Below are 18,182 nucleotides of genomic sequence, written 5' to 3' on the forward strand. Positions count from 1 at the left end.
ACCTTAAATATAAACATAAGTCGATGAGCCAATTAGGATTCTGCTTTAGATCTATGTACTCAGAACGGAAATAGAAATAGCAGTAAACTTATAAATTTAAATCGGAATTAAATTGAAATTCACCTTATTGCGAGGTTATGGATAAAGCTTACTGTTATTTCCATTTCCGTTAGATTATGTAATCTAAAGTAGTATTTTGATTGGTTCATCGACTTAAGTTTACACGCATATTGTTATGGAATTTGTGTGCGGTAGTTCTAATAATCAATAGTTCTTATGGCTTAGGAAATCACACGATGTGGAAAACGACTACGAAATAGAAAATCATGGGCTTAGTTTCTACCGAGGGTTTAATCCGGATCAGAATGTAAGAATCAGCCAATTACAATCGAGTATTCTTCTGTTACAATTGAACGACAGGGGAATACTCGACTGTAGATTAGTTGGTTTTTACATTCTGATCTGGTTTAAATCCTGGATAGAAACTAGGTCATGATGCGGTCCTATGATGCGGAATTATTGGAACATTCGTGATTGGTCGTGGCTTCATTCCGCCGATTCCGCCGATTTTTTGTTGTGCAAATTAATTTCTTTTGTGGATCTGCCAATACTTGCATGTATACGTGTGCATGTACATGTACATACTTAAAACTAATCTTGTTTTAAGCTTATTTAGGGGCTCCGCACAATAAAAGGAATAGGGAACAGAGAACAGAGAATAAGAATTTCAACCTATCAGAAATTGTGTATTCCACAATTTATGATTTCTGATGGATTGAAATTCTTATTCTCTGTTCTCTATTTCCTATTTCTTTATAGTGCGGAGCCCCTAAGACCTCGTCTACAATCAAGTCGCTATCGGATATCGTTAGTCGTAAAAAATAAGCCCTGATCAATCCAAATGACGTCCAGCAGCCGACATCGACAGCTGACACGAAAATGAAGGTTATGCGCATCCACATACATACAATATTTTCCGGTTAATTGTAGACCAGGCCTAATCCAACTTTTAGCGACTCGGCAAAGATTGCTCTTAGGCAAAAATTTAAACAGCAGGATGTAAGTATAATAAAGGTATTTACTTAAGCTATATTCCTTTTAGCAAAACATCCTTTCCGAAGAAAATTTTATTCGAAATATATAGGATATGCTACAGTATCTCGAGTAAAATTTTTCTCGGAGAGGATATAATACAGATTTAAGAGGACTACTTTGGAGTCAGCACGGTAAGAAGAGCGCAATCTACACTTATAATCATTAATAGTATAATGTGTATTAAAAAATATTAGTTTGAACGTTTCGACTATCCGTTTTAGCCATCTTCAGCAAATAAACAATTAATACATTAATAAAGAATATCCTCTATCTAGTCGGAAAGTGAGAAAAGCATAAACATTGTACAAAGATGTCTGTCTTCTAGGTTAACAAGTGATGGCATTCTAATAAAATTATTAAAAGTTAAAACTTATGTAAAGTTAACATGAAATTGTACAAAGAAAGTGCTTACTTCAATTCTACTGCAGTTAAATATATTACAATGTTGAGTAAATGAAAAAGATTTATATAAAACATGTTGTGATAAAACTTAAAAATCGTCAAGATGTTCTTAATTGTTTCTAAGAATAGTAATAAACAAGATGTTTTTAAAATAGATACTGAAAGGACATAGAATAGATGTTGTCTTTATGTGTAAGTTGAATTTATTTACATTTATTAAGAATGTCATTATATGTTCTATCTAAACTATCTATGTCTTTTTGAAGATTGAGACCATTTGTTTGTCGTTTTATATTTATGATTTCTGAAATCAATCATTTATTAAAATATCTTTTTTCATCCAAAACTTCTATTGGGTTGTCTGGAAAGTTCGTGCCGACTAACCTATATAATTTAATAAATGTATACTAAAATTTAAATTTTCTGCGTTTCAATTTTCCTTCAACATCGGCACGAATTTTCCGGACAACCCAATATATTATCCCAATCAATTTTGTGACTGTGATCCAAAGCGTTCAGTGATAACAGAATAAAAATAGACCTTTAAATAAATTGCTTTTATATTTTGTTACTCTTGTAATTAATTTTCTTTTAACTCACGTAATCATAATCCTTACAATTTATTTTATAAATGACGTTTCTTTTTTGTTCTTTGGGCGTCAGATCTTTATGAATTTTTACAAATTTATTTAATTAATTTAATCTGAAAAAGATTCTATGTACATCACCATTAATTACATTTTTAAATTTATTTGAAGTGCCTTGCATATATGGAATAAAGAACCATCTTTTTTTCATCTGAATCTTTTCTGTTATTCTTGTTAGTCAATGAATTTGTTTTTTTAATTAAATGTTTAAGTCTATTAATTATTGTCTTGAGGATAAAATCTATAGAATAGTCATGGTCTGTCAAAATTTTAATTATAAACGTCAAATTTTTTTCATGAAATTCTGGACGTGAAAAAAGAAATGCTTACCGCTGCAACTCCAAAGTAGCTTCTTTAAATTTGTATTATATTTTTACAATTAGGAGTCCTATTTTATATTATATTCTTTATTCTAAAGTGTCGGAGAGGATGTTTTCACTAAATTATCACAATAAATAAACAAATGAGTACAAATTTCTTATCAATAAAAAATTTGTTACATGCGATTTTAATCCTGATTACTTTTATTTTTATTTCCCATTCTGTTTATACCATTTTTATTTATGATTGCTCAATACATTATATTGATTTAATTATTGTATTATTATTTAATCATTGTATTATTTGTTATTATTTATGATAATTTCATGAAATTTTCAAATGGCTGTTGCATATGTGAAATGATCATAGCATGAAAAAAGCATTTTGACTTATGAAAGCATAACCGGTTATTTACTGATAATTTTTTAATCATAATTTTGTTTAATCTATGTTCACATCGTCTTTCAAATAAAGAATCAACCCAAAATCTCTTTCTTTATATTTTCTTTTTAAATTTGTACATTTATTAATGCATACTGCTAGTTTATTTTGCCTAATTTCGCTTTATTTTTGTTGTACAGAAACTGTATATTTCATAATACATGATTTCTCCTAATGCGACATTCATAGACAGAAACGGCGGAGATTTAGAGAGAGAGATGCTTGCAAACTAAGCACATTATGTTATCCCTTCCATAGATAGCGACATATGAAATTACATGACTTGTTTGTCGCTGAATATTAAAGTCCCTATAAGAGAGTCGCGTCAATGTGAAGTAAAATGGTGTCTAACAGAGACTCTATTAGGCCGGAATCAGACTATGCATTGAAGATTGAGATTGAAGATTGAAGATTAAAATTTGACCATTGAGAACAAAGGAATTTTAGCTCCTATTGTTTTGATCAAATTTCAATCTTTAGAGAAGGCTCTAGACTCTACTACGTAGCGTAGAATCATGATGGAAGCTTTGATTAATAAAGTGATGAAATTATTTTAGATGTATCAAAATTATAAATAAGCTTATATATCATTATAAAGGTTTCGAATTAAAAAAATATAAAAGATATAGATATAGATATTATGTGATAGGAAAGCGTCGAAAGTGACATTCTAACTTTATTATTAATCATATAATTTTAACGTCTTTTTTGCAGAAAAACATGACACTAAAACGTGTTTAAAACAAAAAGGGCATTGAAATTTACCATACAGCAGTTTGATGGCAAGACATTTTATTGTAAAATAAAAGTATTGTTAAATAAATGTTATTTTATTACTGTTTCATATTATTACTATTTCCTAAAGTGTAAAACTAGTTTAGCTATAGAAAACAGATCTATTTCTGTCAATATTTTATAATTTAACATAAATTCTACTCTGACAATTTCTAAAATCTAAATCATCGCGTTCACGATACTCAAAATGAGGATGTAATATCATCGATGATTGTTTCTGCCATTTAACTTCAAAGTCAATGAAAATTTTGACAAGATTGACGCGACTCTTATGGCACACCAGCGCAATGTTAGTCATCGCGCGCGCCACGCGATATCCAATGACAGTACCTTTAGAATGAGAATATCTAATATAAAGCTGTACACTCGTTGGATATCACGCGCGACGAACATCGCGCTAGTGTATTGGAGGCATTATAGGGACTATAGTTGATATAAGTAATATTATGAATACTTAGGATACTCCGCACAATAAAAGGAACAGGGAACAGAGAATAAGAATTTCTATCAGAAATTATGTATTGTGGAATACACAGTTCTTATTCTCTGTTCTCTGTTCCTTCTTATTCCTTGTTCCTTTTATTATGCGAAGCCCTTTTAAGAAGTTAAGAACCAATTGAGCAAACTGTATTCTGAAACTCATCGAAAAAAAAGTGTTGCAACCTTTTAGGCTCCGATTATACATGCACACGCACACACACACAAGCATTTGCGGAATCCGCAAAAAGAAATAAATTTGCCCAAAAAACTGCGGAATGAAGCCACTAATCATGAACGTTTCTCCAATTCTGCATTGTGCCAATTCCACGCCATAAGAAAGGTATAAAAATGGTGCGGAAATGATGCACAATAAATTGTTTCCTATACAAAACATTTCGATTTTTATTTAATTTGAAAATCATCGATATTATAGACCGGTACTATAAAACTTATATATTTTTATACTATAAAAACTTATGTATATAAAAATTATATAAAAACTTATATAATTTATGATGAAAAATTTCCTGTTATAGTATTGATGACCTTTCGACCTTGCATATAGAAAGAGAAAGAAATAATCGTGGAGTAGTTCTTTTCTAATGGTGAATTGATTGGTCGCCGCGGCAAGCTGGGAAATGGCCGAGAGCAACGAAGATAGACGTTCGAGAGTTGGGGCTTTACGATCAAGCTGATTGGTCCCCACCGCTCATTGTAAAAGAGAGAAACAAATATATCTGGAGTAGAGGTGTCCTTCAATGTTGTCTTCAGCTTCTCTCGTATAAATGCTCTGTCTATTTTATAAATCTATGATAATTCCATATTGAATACTGTTGACAGTATTCAATATGGAATTATCACAGATTTATAAATATATATATATAGTAAATGAACTATAGTAAATGAACTATAAAAACTTATACGAGGAGTTGAATAACAATCGAATTTCAAGTTGTTCAAACATGCGTGCGATTATAGCTCAGGATTAACGTGTTAAGTTATTACTCCATAGGGCTTAGGTTCAATTCCGTCTATACTATACCATTATTTATTTTGCCTCTTGGGAGCTGTTCGGGATTCGAATGATACTAGTGTACTCGAAATGTAGGATTCACACTATGTACGACATCGGATGTCATACGACGTCCGACATTCATCGTAAGGTCTAGTCTACAATCAGTTGGGACACGTATGTCGTGCCGTAAGAAATTAACCAATCATGGTCGATTGTTTCTTTCCGACAACCGATAACTGAATACGCCTGCGTTCGACATCCGATGCCGACATACGACGTAGAACAGGCCTAACAATATCAGATGTCATACGTAATGTGAATCTTATATTTCAAGTACGCTGGGTTCATTCGGAGCGATCCCGAGCAGCTCCTGAGAGATAAAACGAACAATACTTTTATATGCGTTTTTTTAAATATGTACATATATGTGTATAAATTTAATGTATAGCGTATTTCAAGCATGATGAATATATGATGTAAATATATTCATCAGATGAGAATAAAAAATTTTACTTTTTATATATTATATTATATTTATATCAAATTAGCAAGAAAACGATAGAGATTTAATTCGATAAATTCTTATACATTCATGAATCTTAATTATGAAAAGAAACTATAATGTGATAATGTGATAATGATAGCATTCCAATATATAAAATCCATATTCAAAACCATAAAGATAAAATAGTTTTTTTACTTTTTCTATCGGATTTTTTTATATTAAATACAACCTTAATGTTAATATTTTTGAGTGAAACAAATCACACGCATGTAAGTAGATGTGCATAAAATTGTGAATGTTTCTGATCTACAGTTTGTAGCATGATTATACCAATTAGGGACCCGGACCGAAAGTTTTTTCCGGTTCGGTTCCGGTTTAATAAAATATCAAATAAATATTTCAGTTTCGGTTTTTTTACTGGTAAAAAAAACCGAAATCGAAAATATTGTAATTTTTTAACGGTTTTTTTCGATTTTATTTATTTGCTTTCTTCTATTTATTCTTTAAATTTATTAAGAAGAGAGAGAGGGAGGAGGAAGAGAGAAAAAGAAAGATCCAAATGTGTTCACACCCAAAAGAGTCTAGTCGTCAACTGATCACGTAGAGAGGCGTCAACTGATCACGTAACTCCGAACAAAAATTATGTAAACATTATTTTAAGCACATTTCTCTCGGTTTTTTCTTACAACTTATTTTATTGTTATAATCACTTATTACATAAAGTCTACATATATATTTTTAAATTTTATGATTTAGAATAAATTCTTGCAATATGTTGGTAAGGAAAATCTAAATAAAAAAAAATGCTATTATATAATATTATATAATATATATATATAGTATCTTAAAAAAAATTTACATTAAGTATGTCTCGCGTTCATGCCATGACAATCTTGTATTATATGAGGTGTTGAAAGTATTTGCATTCCGGTTGTTAGGAGAGCTGGTAAACATTGGTGATTTGCAAGAACTCTAGCAATCACGGAATGATAGCTACAATACAACCTGGAAATAACACATAATAGAATGTATTGCAGTGATATTAATATAATATATTTTGTTATATAGCTGCGAAATTTATAACTGATGCATTATATCTATTTGTTATAGTAAAGTAACGGCAACATAATCTCAATGTAATCATGTAACACATATATATAACAGATGTTATGTCAAAGGTAGATAACTATTATATTATATATTAACATTTATAAGATCTATATTGTTGTTATATTCACATTATATAACATAATCATGTTAATACAGTCCTCGGATATCTTAAAATTGTATTGAAGATAGTCTTAAATGCAAGAATCAACTATTGGGTATGGATAGGAAATTCGTGGCGATTTTTTAGTAAAATTAAAGTTTTGTTTTTCTAGTATTGAAATCAATTTATTTAAACCAAATATGCTCCATTATTTTCTATAATATTTTGCCATTTTTGGGGCAGAGCCATAATTCCATCGCGATAGAACTTCTGTGGTTTCTCATCGAAAAACTGCTTCGAGTGATTTTCACAGGCCTCTTTTGAAGCTAGCTTTACACCATTAAGAGAGTTCTATAGAGACCTAAACAAATGATAGTCTGAGGGTGCTATGTCAGGACTATACGGTGGATGCATTAAAACTTCCCAGCCAAGCTCTCGCAATTTTTGTCGAGTCATCAAAGATGTGTGTGGTCGAGCGTTGTCGTGATGGAAGACGACATCTCTCCTATTGATTAATTCTGGCCGCTTCCTCTCAATTGCTTGTTGTAATCTCTGCAGTTGTTCACAGTAGAATTCGGAATTAATTGTTTGATTGGACGATAACAGCTCATAGTGAACGATTCCCTTCCAGTCCCACCACACACACACAATATCATCTTCTTCCTCGTCAATCCAGGTTTTGCGATTGCTTGTGCCTTCTCTTCTTTCTTTATCCACGATCTTTTTCTAGTTGGATTGTCGTAGATGATCCATTTTTCATCACCAATTATCATTCTCTTCACAAATGGCTCAATTTCATTTCCGTTTCAGTAGCGTATCACAAATGTTAATTCGGTCCATCATGTTCCTAACACTTAACTCGTGAGGAACCCAAACATCGAGCTTCTTTTTGTATCCTTCTTTGTGTAAATGATTTAAAACTGTTTTGTGTCGATGCCTAGTTCCTTGGCAATCTCTACAGTGCTCACATGCTTATCACGCTCGACCATTTATCATGATTTCATCGGACTTTTTAGTGATTGGTCGACCGGAGCGAGGTTCATCTTTCACATCGAAATTTCCAGCATGAAAGCGAGTGACCAATCATTTTCGTGCTACTGATTTTGATAGAGTATCTTTACCATAAATAGCGCAAATTTTTTCACAAGCCTGTGCAGCATTCTTGCCTTTATCGTAGTGATACTGCAAAATGTAGCGAATTTTTTCCTTATTTATTTCCATTTTCAAAATAAAATAACTTTTGATCCACTTCACCGATTTCAATCTTTTTCGGCTTAAAGGTTAAAATGTCACTTTTTAAACGCACGTCTAGTGTTGCCGATGCGATTAGTAGTTACCGACTGCTGAGCATTTAATGCCATCTAGCGAGAAAAACGCCACGAACTTTTTTCCACATCCAATATGAATACCGGCCTGTTTCGCGTGAAATTGATACTAAATCTTTCCTCGTTTGACACACTTTATAATGCATCTTAAATTCTCTTTCTATAGAAAGAGAAATATAAAATGTTTTCATAAGGTTATAAGATTTTATAAGGTTCAAGGGCTACAATTGTGAATGTTAAACATGAAACAGTATTCACAATCAGTTTTTATTTTAAAACTGTTTTAAATATAATCTTAGGATGTTAATACAGTCCTGCATTTAAGACTGTTTTAAGTACAGTTTTAAGATCGTCGTAAGTCAATCCGAGGACTGTATTAGCATCTTAAGACATTATTTAAGACGGTTTCAAAATAAGAACTATGAACACCGCCTCATGTTTCGCGTTTCACAATTGGTAACTCTTATTCTCTATTGACGACATGGAACAAAAGAACGTGGTTTGGCCATAGAATTTATAGTAATTGAAGGGGAATATGGATGTCGAGCTGTGAGTAAGACTGAGAGACAGAAGATGTATTTCTGTCCTCTTCTATTTTCTTTTGGCACATGCGCAGAAAGAAGAAAAGTTACTAAGAAAGACAGAAATATACAGCTTCTGTCTCTCAATCTTGCGCACATTTTCCACTCATTTGTTGGATAGGTTATTTCTCTTTCATTATTATTAGTTATATAGCGGAGAGCATAGACTCTTGCATAACGCATAACATATGAGGCATAAGAAATTGAACCAACTAGAATTCTTTATTTAATGGAAAGGAAAGACACGGAGGACTTCGACATTTTCTTATGCATTACATGTTTAAGCCTCGTCTGCAATATAATCGCACAGGTTGTGTCGCATGTCGCGAGTAATAGCATCGCAGGAAAATTTGTCGCATATCGCAAGAGTGTCGCTAAATGAGCGTCAACAATAGTCACAACGATTGTTTGCACGCAATTCGTCAATAAATTCTAAACGTCAACTTGCTGTGCTGTGATTGGCTGAGATCATACAACATGCCTGTGACATTTCATACAACATACGACACAGCTTGTGTGAATATTTGTAGATGAAGCTTTGTAGATGAGGCTTTATGCGTTATGCAAGAAATTATATATCTGTGCTCCCCGCTTATGAGTTTGGCACACGCGATGGTGATAACTTATTGCAAAAATTCCATAAGTGTTATTATACATAAAACGACGTAAGTTTGCATAAGTATAGCTTAAGGCCATTGGATCATTTAGCATAAAGATATCATATTAATTTATATATTATAAGGTGCTAGCCCAGCGGTCTTATGCAATGCTTATATATAGCTCATATGTCATTTTATGTGATTGTTCTAATAAGTATATGTAAATAAGATTACATAACTATAATATAACTCATTATATAACATTGGAATTATTTATATTATAGCACATAACATTTCAGCATTTTATGTAACTATTCTGTATCTTTTCTGTAATTAATGCAACAGTTATATAACGTTTATTACATTGTTATTATACGTTTATTGTATATAACTGTAATTTGCAATCAGTGGGAAATTACAATTAACATGTATGTTACATGTAATCAATATGTTACATTCCATTTTATTACAGCAATATAACAGTTATATAACTGCGTTTACTAAAAAGGAGCGAGCAAAATAAAAATTAAGAACAAGAATAAAAATAAAAAATTGAGAATCAAAAAAAGAACCGAAAGAAAAAGGTAAAATTTTACCAATTCGGTTATGATTTTAGTATTGTAAATTTTACTAAATTTGGGTATATTATAATTTCGATTTCAGTTCACTGAAAAAAAGAGTTTCAAAACGGTTTTCGGTTTCGATTTCGGTTTGGTCCGGATACGAAGTATTGATTTTGTTATCTGCAATCTTGAAAAGTGAATGTGTGTACTCTTAGAAAATTGGATCTTGCTATATAACAAGATTTACATCCACTTTCTTAGAGGGCAACAGTGCGCAGCAGCATTTAAAGTCACTAAATTATAAAGTACCGCAATTGATTTCAGAAATGTCGCATAAAAATGGTCGAAGTGCACATAGTACACGATTTGAAGTACACATTGAGTCAATTGGATGCAGTTAACCTAACTTAATCGTACATTTTCGAAACATTTTCAAGCATCAATCTCGAGATTGAAGGCGTAAATTCATCATCATTGTATTGATATTAACACAATAAAAATCTCTTCAAGATTTCTTTTCCAGTCTATCATCAGTATCGTGTTGTTAAAGTTAATAATACCAAGTTGTTGTGTATCTAAGTGCAAAAATAGTACTGTAAAAGATTACAGATTATTTGGCATGCCAAAAGATGAACGAAGAAGAATGAGCCGAATTAATAGGAAGAATTGAATTATTAGAAAGGGCTGATATTTGTGAAATATGACAAAAGTTAAGCAAAATCGCTGATTGTAGATCCACGATTGTAGTCAGCCACTTTTAAAAAATAATCCGGACCAAGGACCACGTTTGCCTCGGCCGAATAATCTTTTAAAAATGCTCAAGCTCATGCGATCACACGTGTGATGTGTATTTTTGTATTCCTCAACAGTTCTGAACTATATTTACACGTATCCTTTGTGCACTTTTATGCACAAAATTTCTACGATAAATAAATCCGTATTAAACTAAAGAACACATAAATTGATTGACATTCGTACATATTCTTTTGTTCATAAATAAACTAATTACAATTAAAAAAACATTAATTTACATACTTGACAGTTTCATTTTCCCAAATAAAGCACGTAATACAAATGCATAAATTCGAAATGACTGCATTTCGTGTGAAAATGGATGCAAGTTTGCAGTACTTTATAGATCTAGTGACTTTAACAGCATTTTGCGGTTACAGGTTTTGAGCCGTCATGTTCTCTCAGGTTTTTCTCTCTGCTTGAAATAAGAATGGACTGTGAATACTGCTCATTATTATCTCGATTCTCGGAGTACATTTTTTTTCTTGTGAAATCGTATTTTTACGCGAAAACGCATCGAATGAGTATATTTTTATCAAAATTTGAGATGGAGATGGATATATTTTCTCAATTATACATTTAAATGCCTTTATTAAATATTGTATATAATGTACTTCATCAATTTCTATTTGATAACATTTGTTTTAGCGTTTGTAGACTCAGACATTATAATAGTAAATGCCTTTGGCATTGCAAATCGGAGGCATTCGTTTGCTCTTTTATCTTGAAAATCGTTCGGCAACTCACATCTTTCTGCTACATGTCGTCTCATCTGCATTCGAGATTAACATTTCTAGAGTCAATCGAGTTGTTTGATCCATTCCGGATTCAAAGACTTACAGAGCTAATACAGATTTTTGCGTTTAAATTAAATTTATATGTATAATTTATGTATATTTATGATATTTGTATATTTATGTATACAAGATGTATATTTATGATATAGATGTATATTTATGATAATACATCCAACTGATTTGTTAACACATACATTCATTTCTTTTAATATTTATATTTTATAAATAGTATATTTGAACTGTTATAATGTCTGAGTATACAAACGCTAAAACAAATGCTCAAATGCTATCAAATAGAAATTGATGGAGTACATTATATACAATATTTAACGAGGAAAGTAAGTTTTCTTTTCCTCTTTATGAATTTGAAATTACGTATTTGAAAACAAAGAATTTAGTTAATTTTTAGATCAAAACTTATGTTGCACATATAGAATGAAATAAAATCAAACTGAATTAATATTAAAGATTCTATAATATATTAAAGAACAAATATAAATCAAATGACTTATAATTTTAAATTGCTGAAATTTATTTTCAATGTAATATTTTCTTTTAAGAAAACACACCTTGCGTATGAATGTAGCGTCTGCTACATTCATGTGTATATGATCTATTTTTAGTATAATTTTTAATATATAATTTATTTAGTATATTAATTTTTAGTATATAAGATTATTATCAGTTTTTAGTAAAGCGAAAGATATTTTCAATTAATAGAGTATTTCTATTTATTTCATAAAATTAAACAATTTCATTTTATAATCTAATCTTAAAGGACAGCTCTGTATCGTTCGGAATTAATTCTTGGCACCGGATTGCTCGAAGATCACGTGATCAAGCTCGTCATCTGCTAGCTCGCATCTCAGATTTACATTGTTGAACGTTCCTTTTACCTCTATTGACTTAAATTTTGATTCCACGCCGAAATACATTAGCACGATTTCTTGTTGAGATTCGCTTGAATTTTACAATATGCAGGTAAGTGATCAAACATGCAATTATTTTCACAATAACGATATCAATTTTGAATATAGACATAAAAGTATACGTACATATGTATGTACTCGATTTATAATAATTCTTTACAAAAATTTACACAGCTTGGAAGATATGTCCTTGACATATGTTATTAATGATCCTGAGTAACTTTGCCTTAACAATTATGTGGTTATCTCTTATAATTGTGCTGATATTTTGAGTTAAAATGTAATTTTGGTAAATTTTATAGAATAAATTTGGATAATTATACAGTTTACCATTAAACACCTTAAAAATCAATAGTTAGACTTATTTGACGCTTTTTTTTTGCATGAAATGAAAGAATCTGGTAAAAAAAAGAGTCGCTTTGCCCCATGAACCAAGATATTAAGGTTGATTATAGGGTTAGGAAATCTGTCACTGCCACAAAATACTGCAAATACGATGCAAGCATGCATTGTATTATATAATATGATTGTACATGGGTTTCGACTTTCCATGCGACTTCCATTTCCCTGCTTAAGGGACGCACGACTTTTATAATTGTATTGTTGCACATAGGTTTTGAGTTTTCATAAAAATCGAAATCCATGTGCAACAATACAATTATAGACCTAGTTAAGAGTATAGAATTCGCCTCTATGACAGATTTCCTAACTTTAAATATTCATCAACTTTAGTGCTTAATATCTCGGTTCGCGGGGCAGAGCCACGCTTATTTCTGTCAGATTCTTTCGTTTTTTAAAAAGATGCAAATAAGCTGAATTTTATTGATTTTTGCTCAGTAGTAAACTGTATAATTATCTGACTTTGATTTTGATCTTGACATATATTGTCGGAAAGTTCGTGTGAAGGAAAATTGAAACGCAGAAGATTTAAATTTTAGTATACATTTATTAAATTATATAGGTTAATCGGCATGAACTTTCCGGACAATATTTTATATATTGAGATTATTAAGGTTCTTTAATAAATCGAGTTACCATAGAAATGTCTAATTTTTTTATATAATTAGGTTGAAGTAAGTAATTGACATGTGCAAATTTCTACTGTAGTTTAACGATGAAATAAAAAAAATGTTGAAAATGTAACTTTTCACATATTTAGTGACATAAGATTCGCAGATGCTTCTTTGCACACAAATTTTACCATAGACTTTTTTCAAAAACGAGATCACAATAGTTAAAGAATTACGATTTTAATGGCCACAAAAAAATAATAGGTCAACGGCCATTCTGGAAAGATATGTACGTGCATAAATTTGCATTATAAATTTAATTTCGAAAAGTAATTTTATTTTTGTTCGAAGCTTGATTTACTATTGTGTGTTTCTATCCTATTTCATTATTGAAAATATACATGTAGTTTTAATATTATCCAAATTATACAGATATTTGTAATTTTGGGCCCTTATGAAGCATCTTCAATTTTCGGCATTTTACTAAAGAAAAAAATCACTTTAAATCTTTGTCTTACTAAATAAATGAGTCTGCAATATACTAAAAATAATAGATATTAAGAAATAATAGATATTAAAAAGATTAGACAGAACTTAGATTAGAATCTCTTAAAAAACATAAATTTTCTTATTCTATAATATAATTTAAACTATAGCAGAGGATAGATTGTGATTGAACATTTATACCTATCTATTTCATACCTTACATAAGGATCTAATTAATCTTTTTGGTTTCTTTCATTTTTAATATATTGTAGATTCATTCATTTAATAATGCAAATGTTTAATTTATAAAATTTAATGCATGGGTATGTAACTACACTCTACATGCTTCTATTGAAAAAAATGTCACAAAATTATATAATGAGAAATCATGTAATTAAGATAAGTAAATCACAGATTGTTCCAAATCAATACGTTATTTTTTTAAAATTACAATTTGAAAAATCACAATATTAAAAATAATTTCATCTATTATGTGATTTCATAGTTATCGAATTTAAAAAAAATTGAATGATAGAAATAGAAGAAAAAATATATTATGTGATTTTTCAAATTATGTAATTAAAAAAAAAATCACGTACGATTTGAAACAATTTGTTAATTTACTTGTTTTTAATTACATAACGTGTCATTGTAAACTTTATAACATGATTTTTTTTCAATAGGGATTTTACATTGGTCTACAACTTTCACATAAATCGAAAATTAATTAAATATCTCAGAACCTATGACAAACTGTTACTTAATTGTTAAAGCAAAGTTGCTCGAGATCATTTGGACAACATATGTCAAAAGCTTGGAGTCGTCTGAGTTCGTTCTCCATTAAAATCCTTTACTGAAATTACACACTTTAACTGTAAATTTTTCAAAAATTAAATAATAAGAGATCACTACTTAATTGTTAAAACAAAGTTATTCTGGATCATGACTTTGACAACATATATTAAAATGGTCATCTGAGCTTGTATAAGCTTTGTGTAAATTTTTATAAAGAATTATCCTCAATTTTATGATACAATTGAGAATAAACATTTTTTTTTGGATTTCATCGATATGTATATTTTTATATTATTTTTAACGTTTGATATTGTTTTCTTTTTTTATTATTGAATTTTATTTAATCAAATTTTCATACAAATAATTATTTCGATAATTATTTAGGAACAAAATATCCCAATCGACATTAATGCTCGAAAGTTATTGGATTGGCTGATTAATCGGAGGCACTGCAAGAAGAATTGGCACATGAATATTTTGCCCATTAGACAGAAAATTAATAATGCGATACAAAATATGCCTGCTCATGATGGCATTGCCTCATTATTGTCCGGTGTCTGTAAGCTATGAATCATTATAACTCCATCTCATGATTTTACAAATATATAGTTGCAGACTTCTGATTATTATGTTTTTTTTATTTTGTCTTTTTTAGATATAAATTATTTTTCCTGTGTAAAAATTGTGAAAATTTTGAAGGAAACGGAAGCCGATACAAAAAATTTATTCGGGCATTATGGCTCACAAAGGATGAAAGATTGGCAGGAGATTTTGAGATTGTACGAAAAAGAAAACATATACCTTGCCGAAGTCGCGCAAATGCTTATGAGAAATGTTAATTATGAGGTTCCGAGTATTAAAAAGCAGATACAGAAGTTAGAACAATTGTTAGCTGTAAATTGATTTATATATTGTGTAATGTTATCTTTACTTATTAGCATATAATAAATGTATATAAAACTGTATTGTCAGGAATTGGAAAAGAAAGAATCAGAATATAAAAAATCGGAAAATATTGCACATATGGAATACAACATGATGTGCAAACAATTAGGTGTAACTGGTTATAATACGGTTAGACGAGAGTTATTAGATAAGGTGAAAGAATTGCCAGAAATTTATCAAAAAATAGCGGAGAAAACAAAGTGCTTGGACAAGGTTGTAGAGTTTTATAATGCATTTGTTGAATTCACTTTTGACCAGCAATATGATAGTGATTGTGTATCGATGATTAAATATGTTATTGGTATGTGTGCATAATAATTTCAAGAATTTATTATTATACTCAAATAAGAAGTACGTATGATATTGGATTGTCCGGAAAGTTCGTGCCGATGTTGAAGAAAAATTGAAACGCAGAAAATTTAAATTTTAGTATACATTTATTAATATAGGTTAATCGGCACGAACTTTCCGGATAACCCAATATATGTATAAGTGGCTCTTATTTTCGACTTTCGAATTTTTCTTTGCGGCACCCTCCAAAACGATTCCAATTCAAGAAAAAAAAAAATTGCATAAAACTGCAGTCCGATCGGATAAGAGAAGACGTGCCCTCGAGCCCCTAAACTTTATGATAAAGCAAAAAAATCAATTTCCGTGAATATCTTCTAAATTTCTGAATATATCAAAAAAAGTTATCAAATAAAAACTGTAAATATAAGGAACATCTTTTATATTCATTTTTTTTTTCAAATAAATGATTTTTGAAAAAATTCCAAAAAAATAGGAAATATTAGGTTACCCGGAAAGTTCGTGCCGATTTTAAAAGAAAATTGAAACGCAGAAGGTTTAAATTTTAGTATATTAGATGTGGGAAAAAGTTTGTGGCGTTTTTTTAATGCTATCTAATGGAAAAAACGAACTTTTTCCCATATCTAATACATTTATTAAATTTAAATCTTTTGCGGCACGAACTTTCCGGACAACCCAATAGAATAAAAATTGGATAATACAAGTAATTTTCGACTAAATTAATTTCAATTTTAACTCTGATCGCATGCTTCTTATGAATTAATTTGATTCATTATTTCAACTACTAGTTTATATCCTTGTTAAACATGGGTTATATCCTTGTTAAATATTCGCATTTGAGAATGTTTGAGAATGTGCTGATACATTTTTATTGAATGACTCAACATGTTTAAATAATTTTATCATCATTATGGACTAATTTTAACCGATATAATGAAAGAATGTAACATATTACAAGACTGAATTACATTATTGTGACAGAAGATAGATACTATCAACTTTGCGTAACCATAATCCGTAAAAATTGTATCTAATCATTTTAATTTTGTTAAATTTGCGTTCTCTACAGGTATACACTGAGGATAACCTAATAATCGAAACATATGTTCTAAAAATTTGAATAAAAATCTAACTTATAGCTCCTTCTTATTATTTATTATTTAGAATAAAAATTGTTAGTGATCTTAAAGGGGTCTCATACTTTGGGAAACCAAAAAGATGATTTTTCATAATTTTTTTTTAAAGGAAGACTAATATTTATCATTTTAAAACTTCTTACATGTTTTAATATAATTACGGTAGAGTATAAAAAAGTATAATTGTAAAAGTAAAAGTTTATATTTTTATTATAAATAATAAAAATATAAACATTTAGTTTGGCACCTTGCCACTTGAAAAAAAGTTATGATTACTAGGTTTACACTAAGTAGCAGCCGTTTCTTTATACAAAAAAAATTGTTAATGTTGATTTTTATTTAAGGGAATATTTTGATGTAACATGCTGAAAATAATGCGATTTTGGGGAATTTTTTTTAAAGAGATGATTCAATGAAACTTTATGAAACTTTAGGACTAATTTTAAAGTATATTTGTACATATAAAAAATTATTTTTTCATTATGAAATAATGTATATGTATATGTTTGTAAATATTAAAAAATCTCGGATCTTGCGGCGTCGGACAGTGCAATCAGTATACAGGATAGCGCCTGTTGTACATGAAGCAGAAATTCATTTTTCATTCAGAATTTCATTCAGAAATTCATTCAAATGCATTTTAGTTTTATAATAATATTCCGCTCCAGATCAATCTACTTGCGAAACAAAAATGCTAAATTTACAAAATGGCAAGCCCTAGAAAAAAAAGTTGCGATTTTCACAAAAAATTCTCATATTAATTGTGCGGTAATAATTATTATTTTAATAATATCATCAAACTAATAAATTGATCTAAAATAGGTTGATCTAGAGAAATTTAGTTATCTATATGCACAGAGGAAGAAATCAATTAGTTGAATATTTTTTGAATTATACTACACGCCAATTCTAAAAACATGGTTTAAAGAAAAACGTGTTTGAGTATGGAAAAATACTTGTTTTCAAACTTATAGCTAATACTTATAGCTAATTTGCCAGGCCCA

The 18,182-nt window shown here is 29.8% G+C and overlaps 1 protein-coding gene across 1 annotated transcript; it reads left to right on the forward strand.

Moving 5' to 3' along the window:
- Positions 1–11,184: 11,184 nt before the first annotated feature.
- On the forward strand, positions 11,185–16,034 carry LOC108692723 (CDK5 regulatory subunit-associated protein 3-like; the record flags this gene model as incomplete). The annotated part of the gene is made up of 5 exons (XM_018201115.1): positions 11,185–11,242; positions 12,347–12,549; positions 15,173–15,347; positions 15,444–15,682; positions 15,761–16,034. Coding segments are annotated over exons 2-5 (694 nt in total), but the record flags the coding sequence as incomplete, so codon positions are not given.
- Between the last annotated feature and the right edge of the window lie 2,148 nt (positions 16,035–18,182).

Source organism: Atta colombica, unplaced genomic scaffold (assembly GCF_001594045.1).
Source record: "Atta colombica isolate Treedump-2 unplaced genomic scaffold, Acol1.0 scaffold81, whole genome shotgun sequence".
Lineage (NCBI taxonomy): Eukaryota > Metazoa > Arthropoda > Insecta > Hymenoptera > Formicidae > Atta > Atta colombica.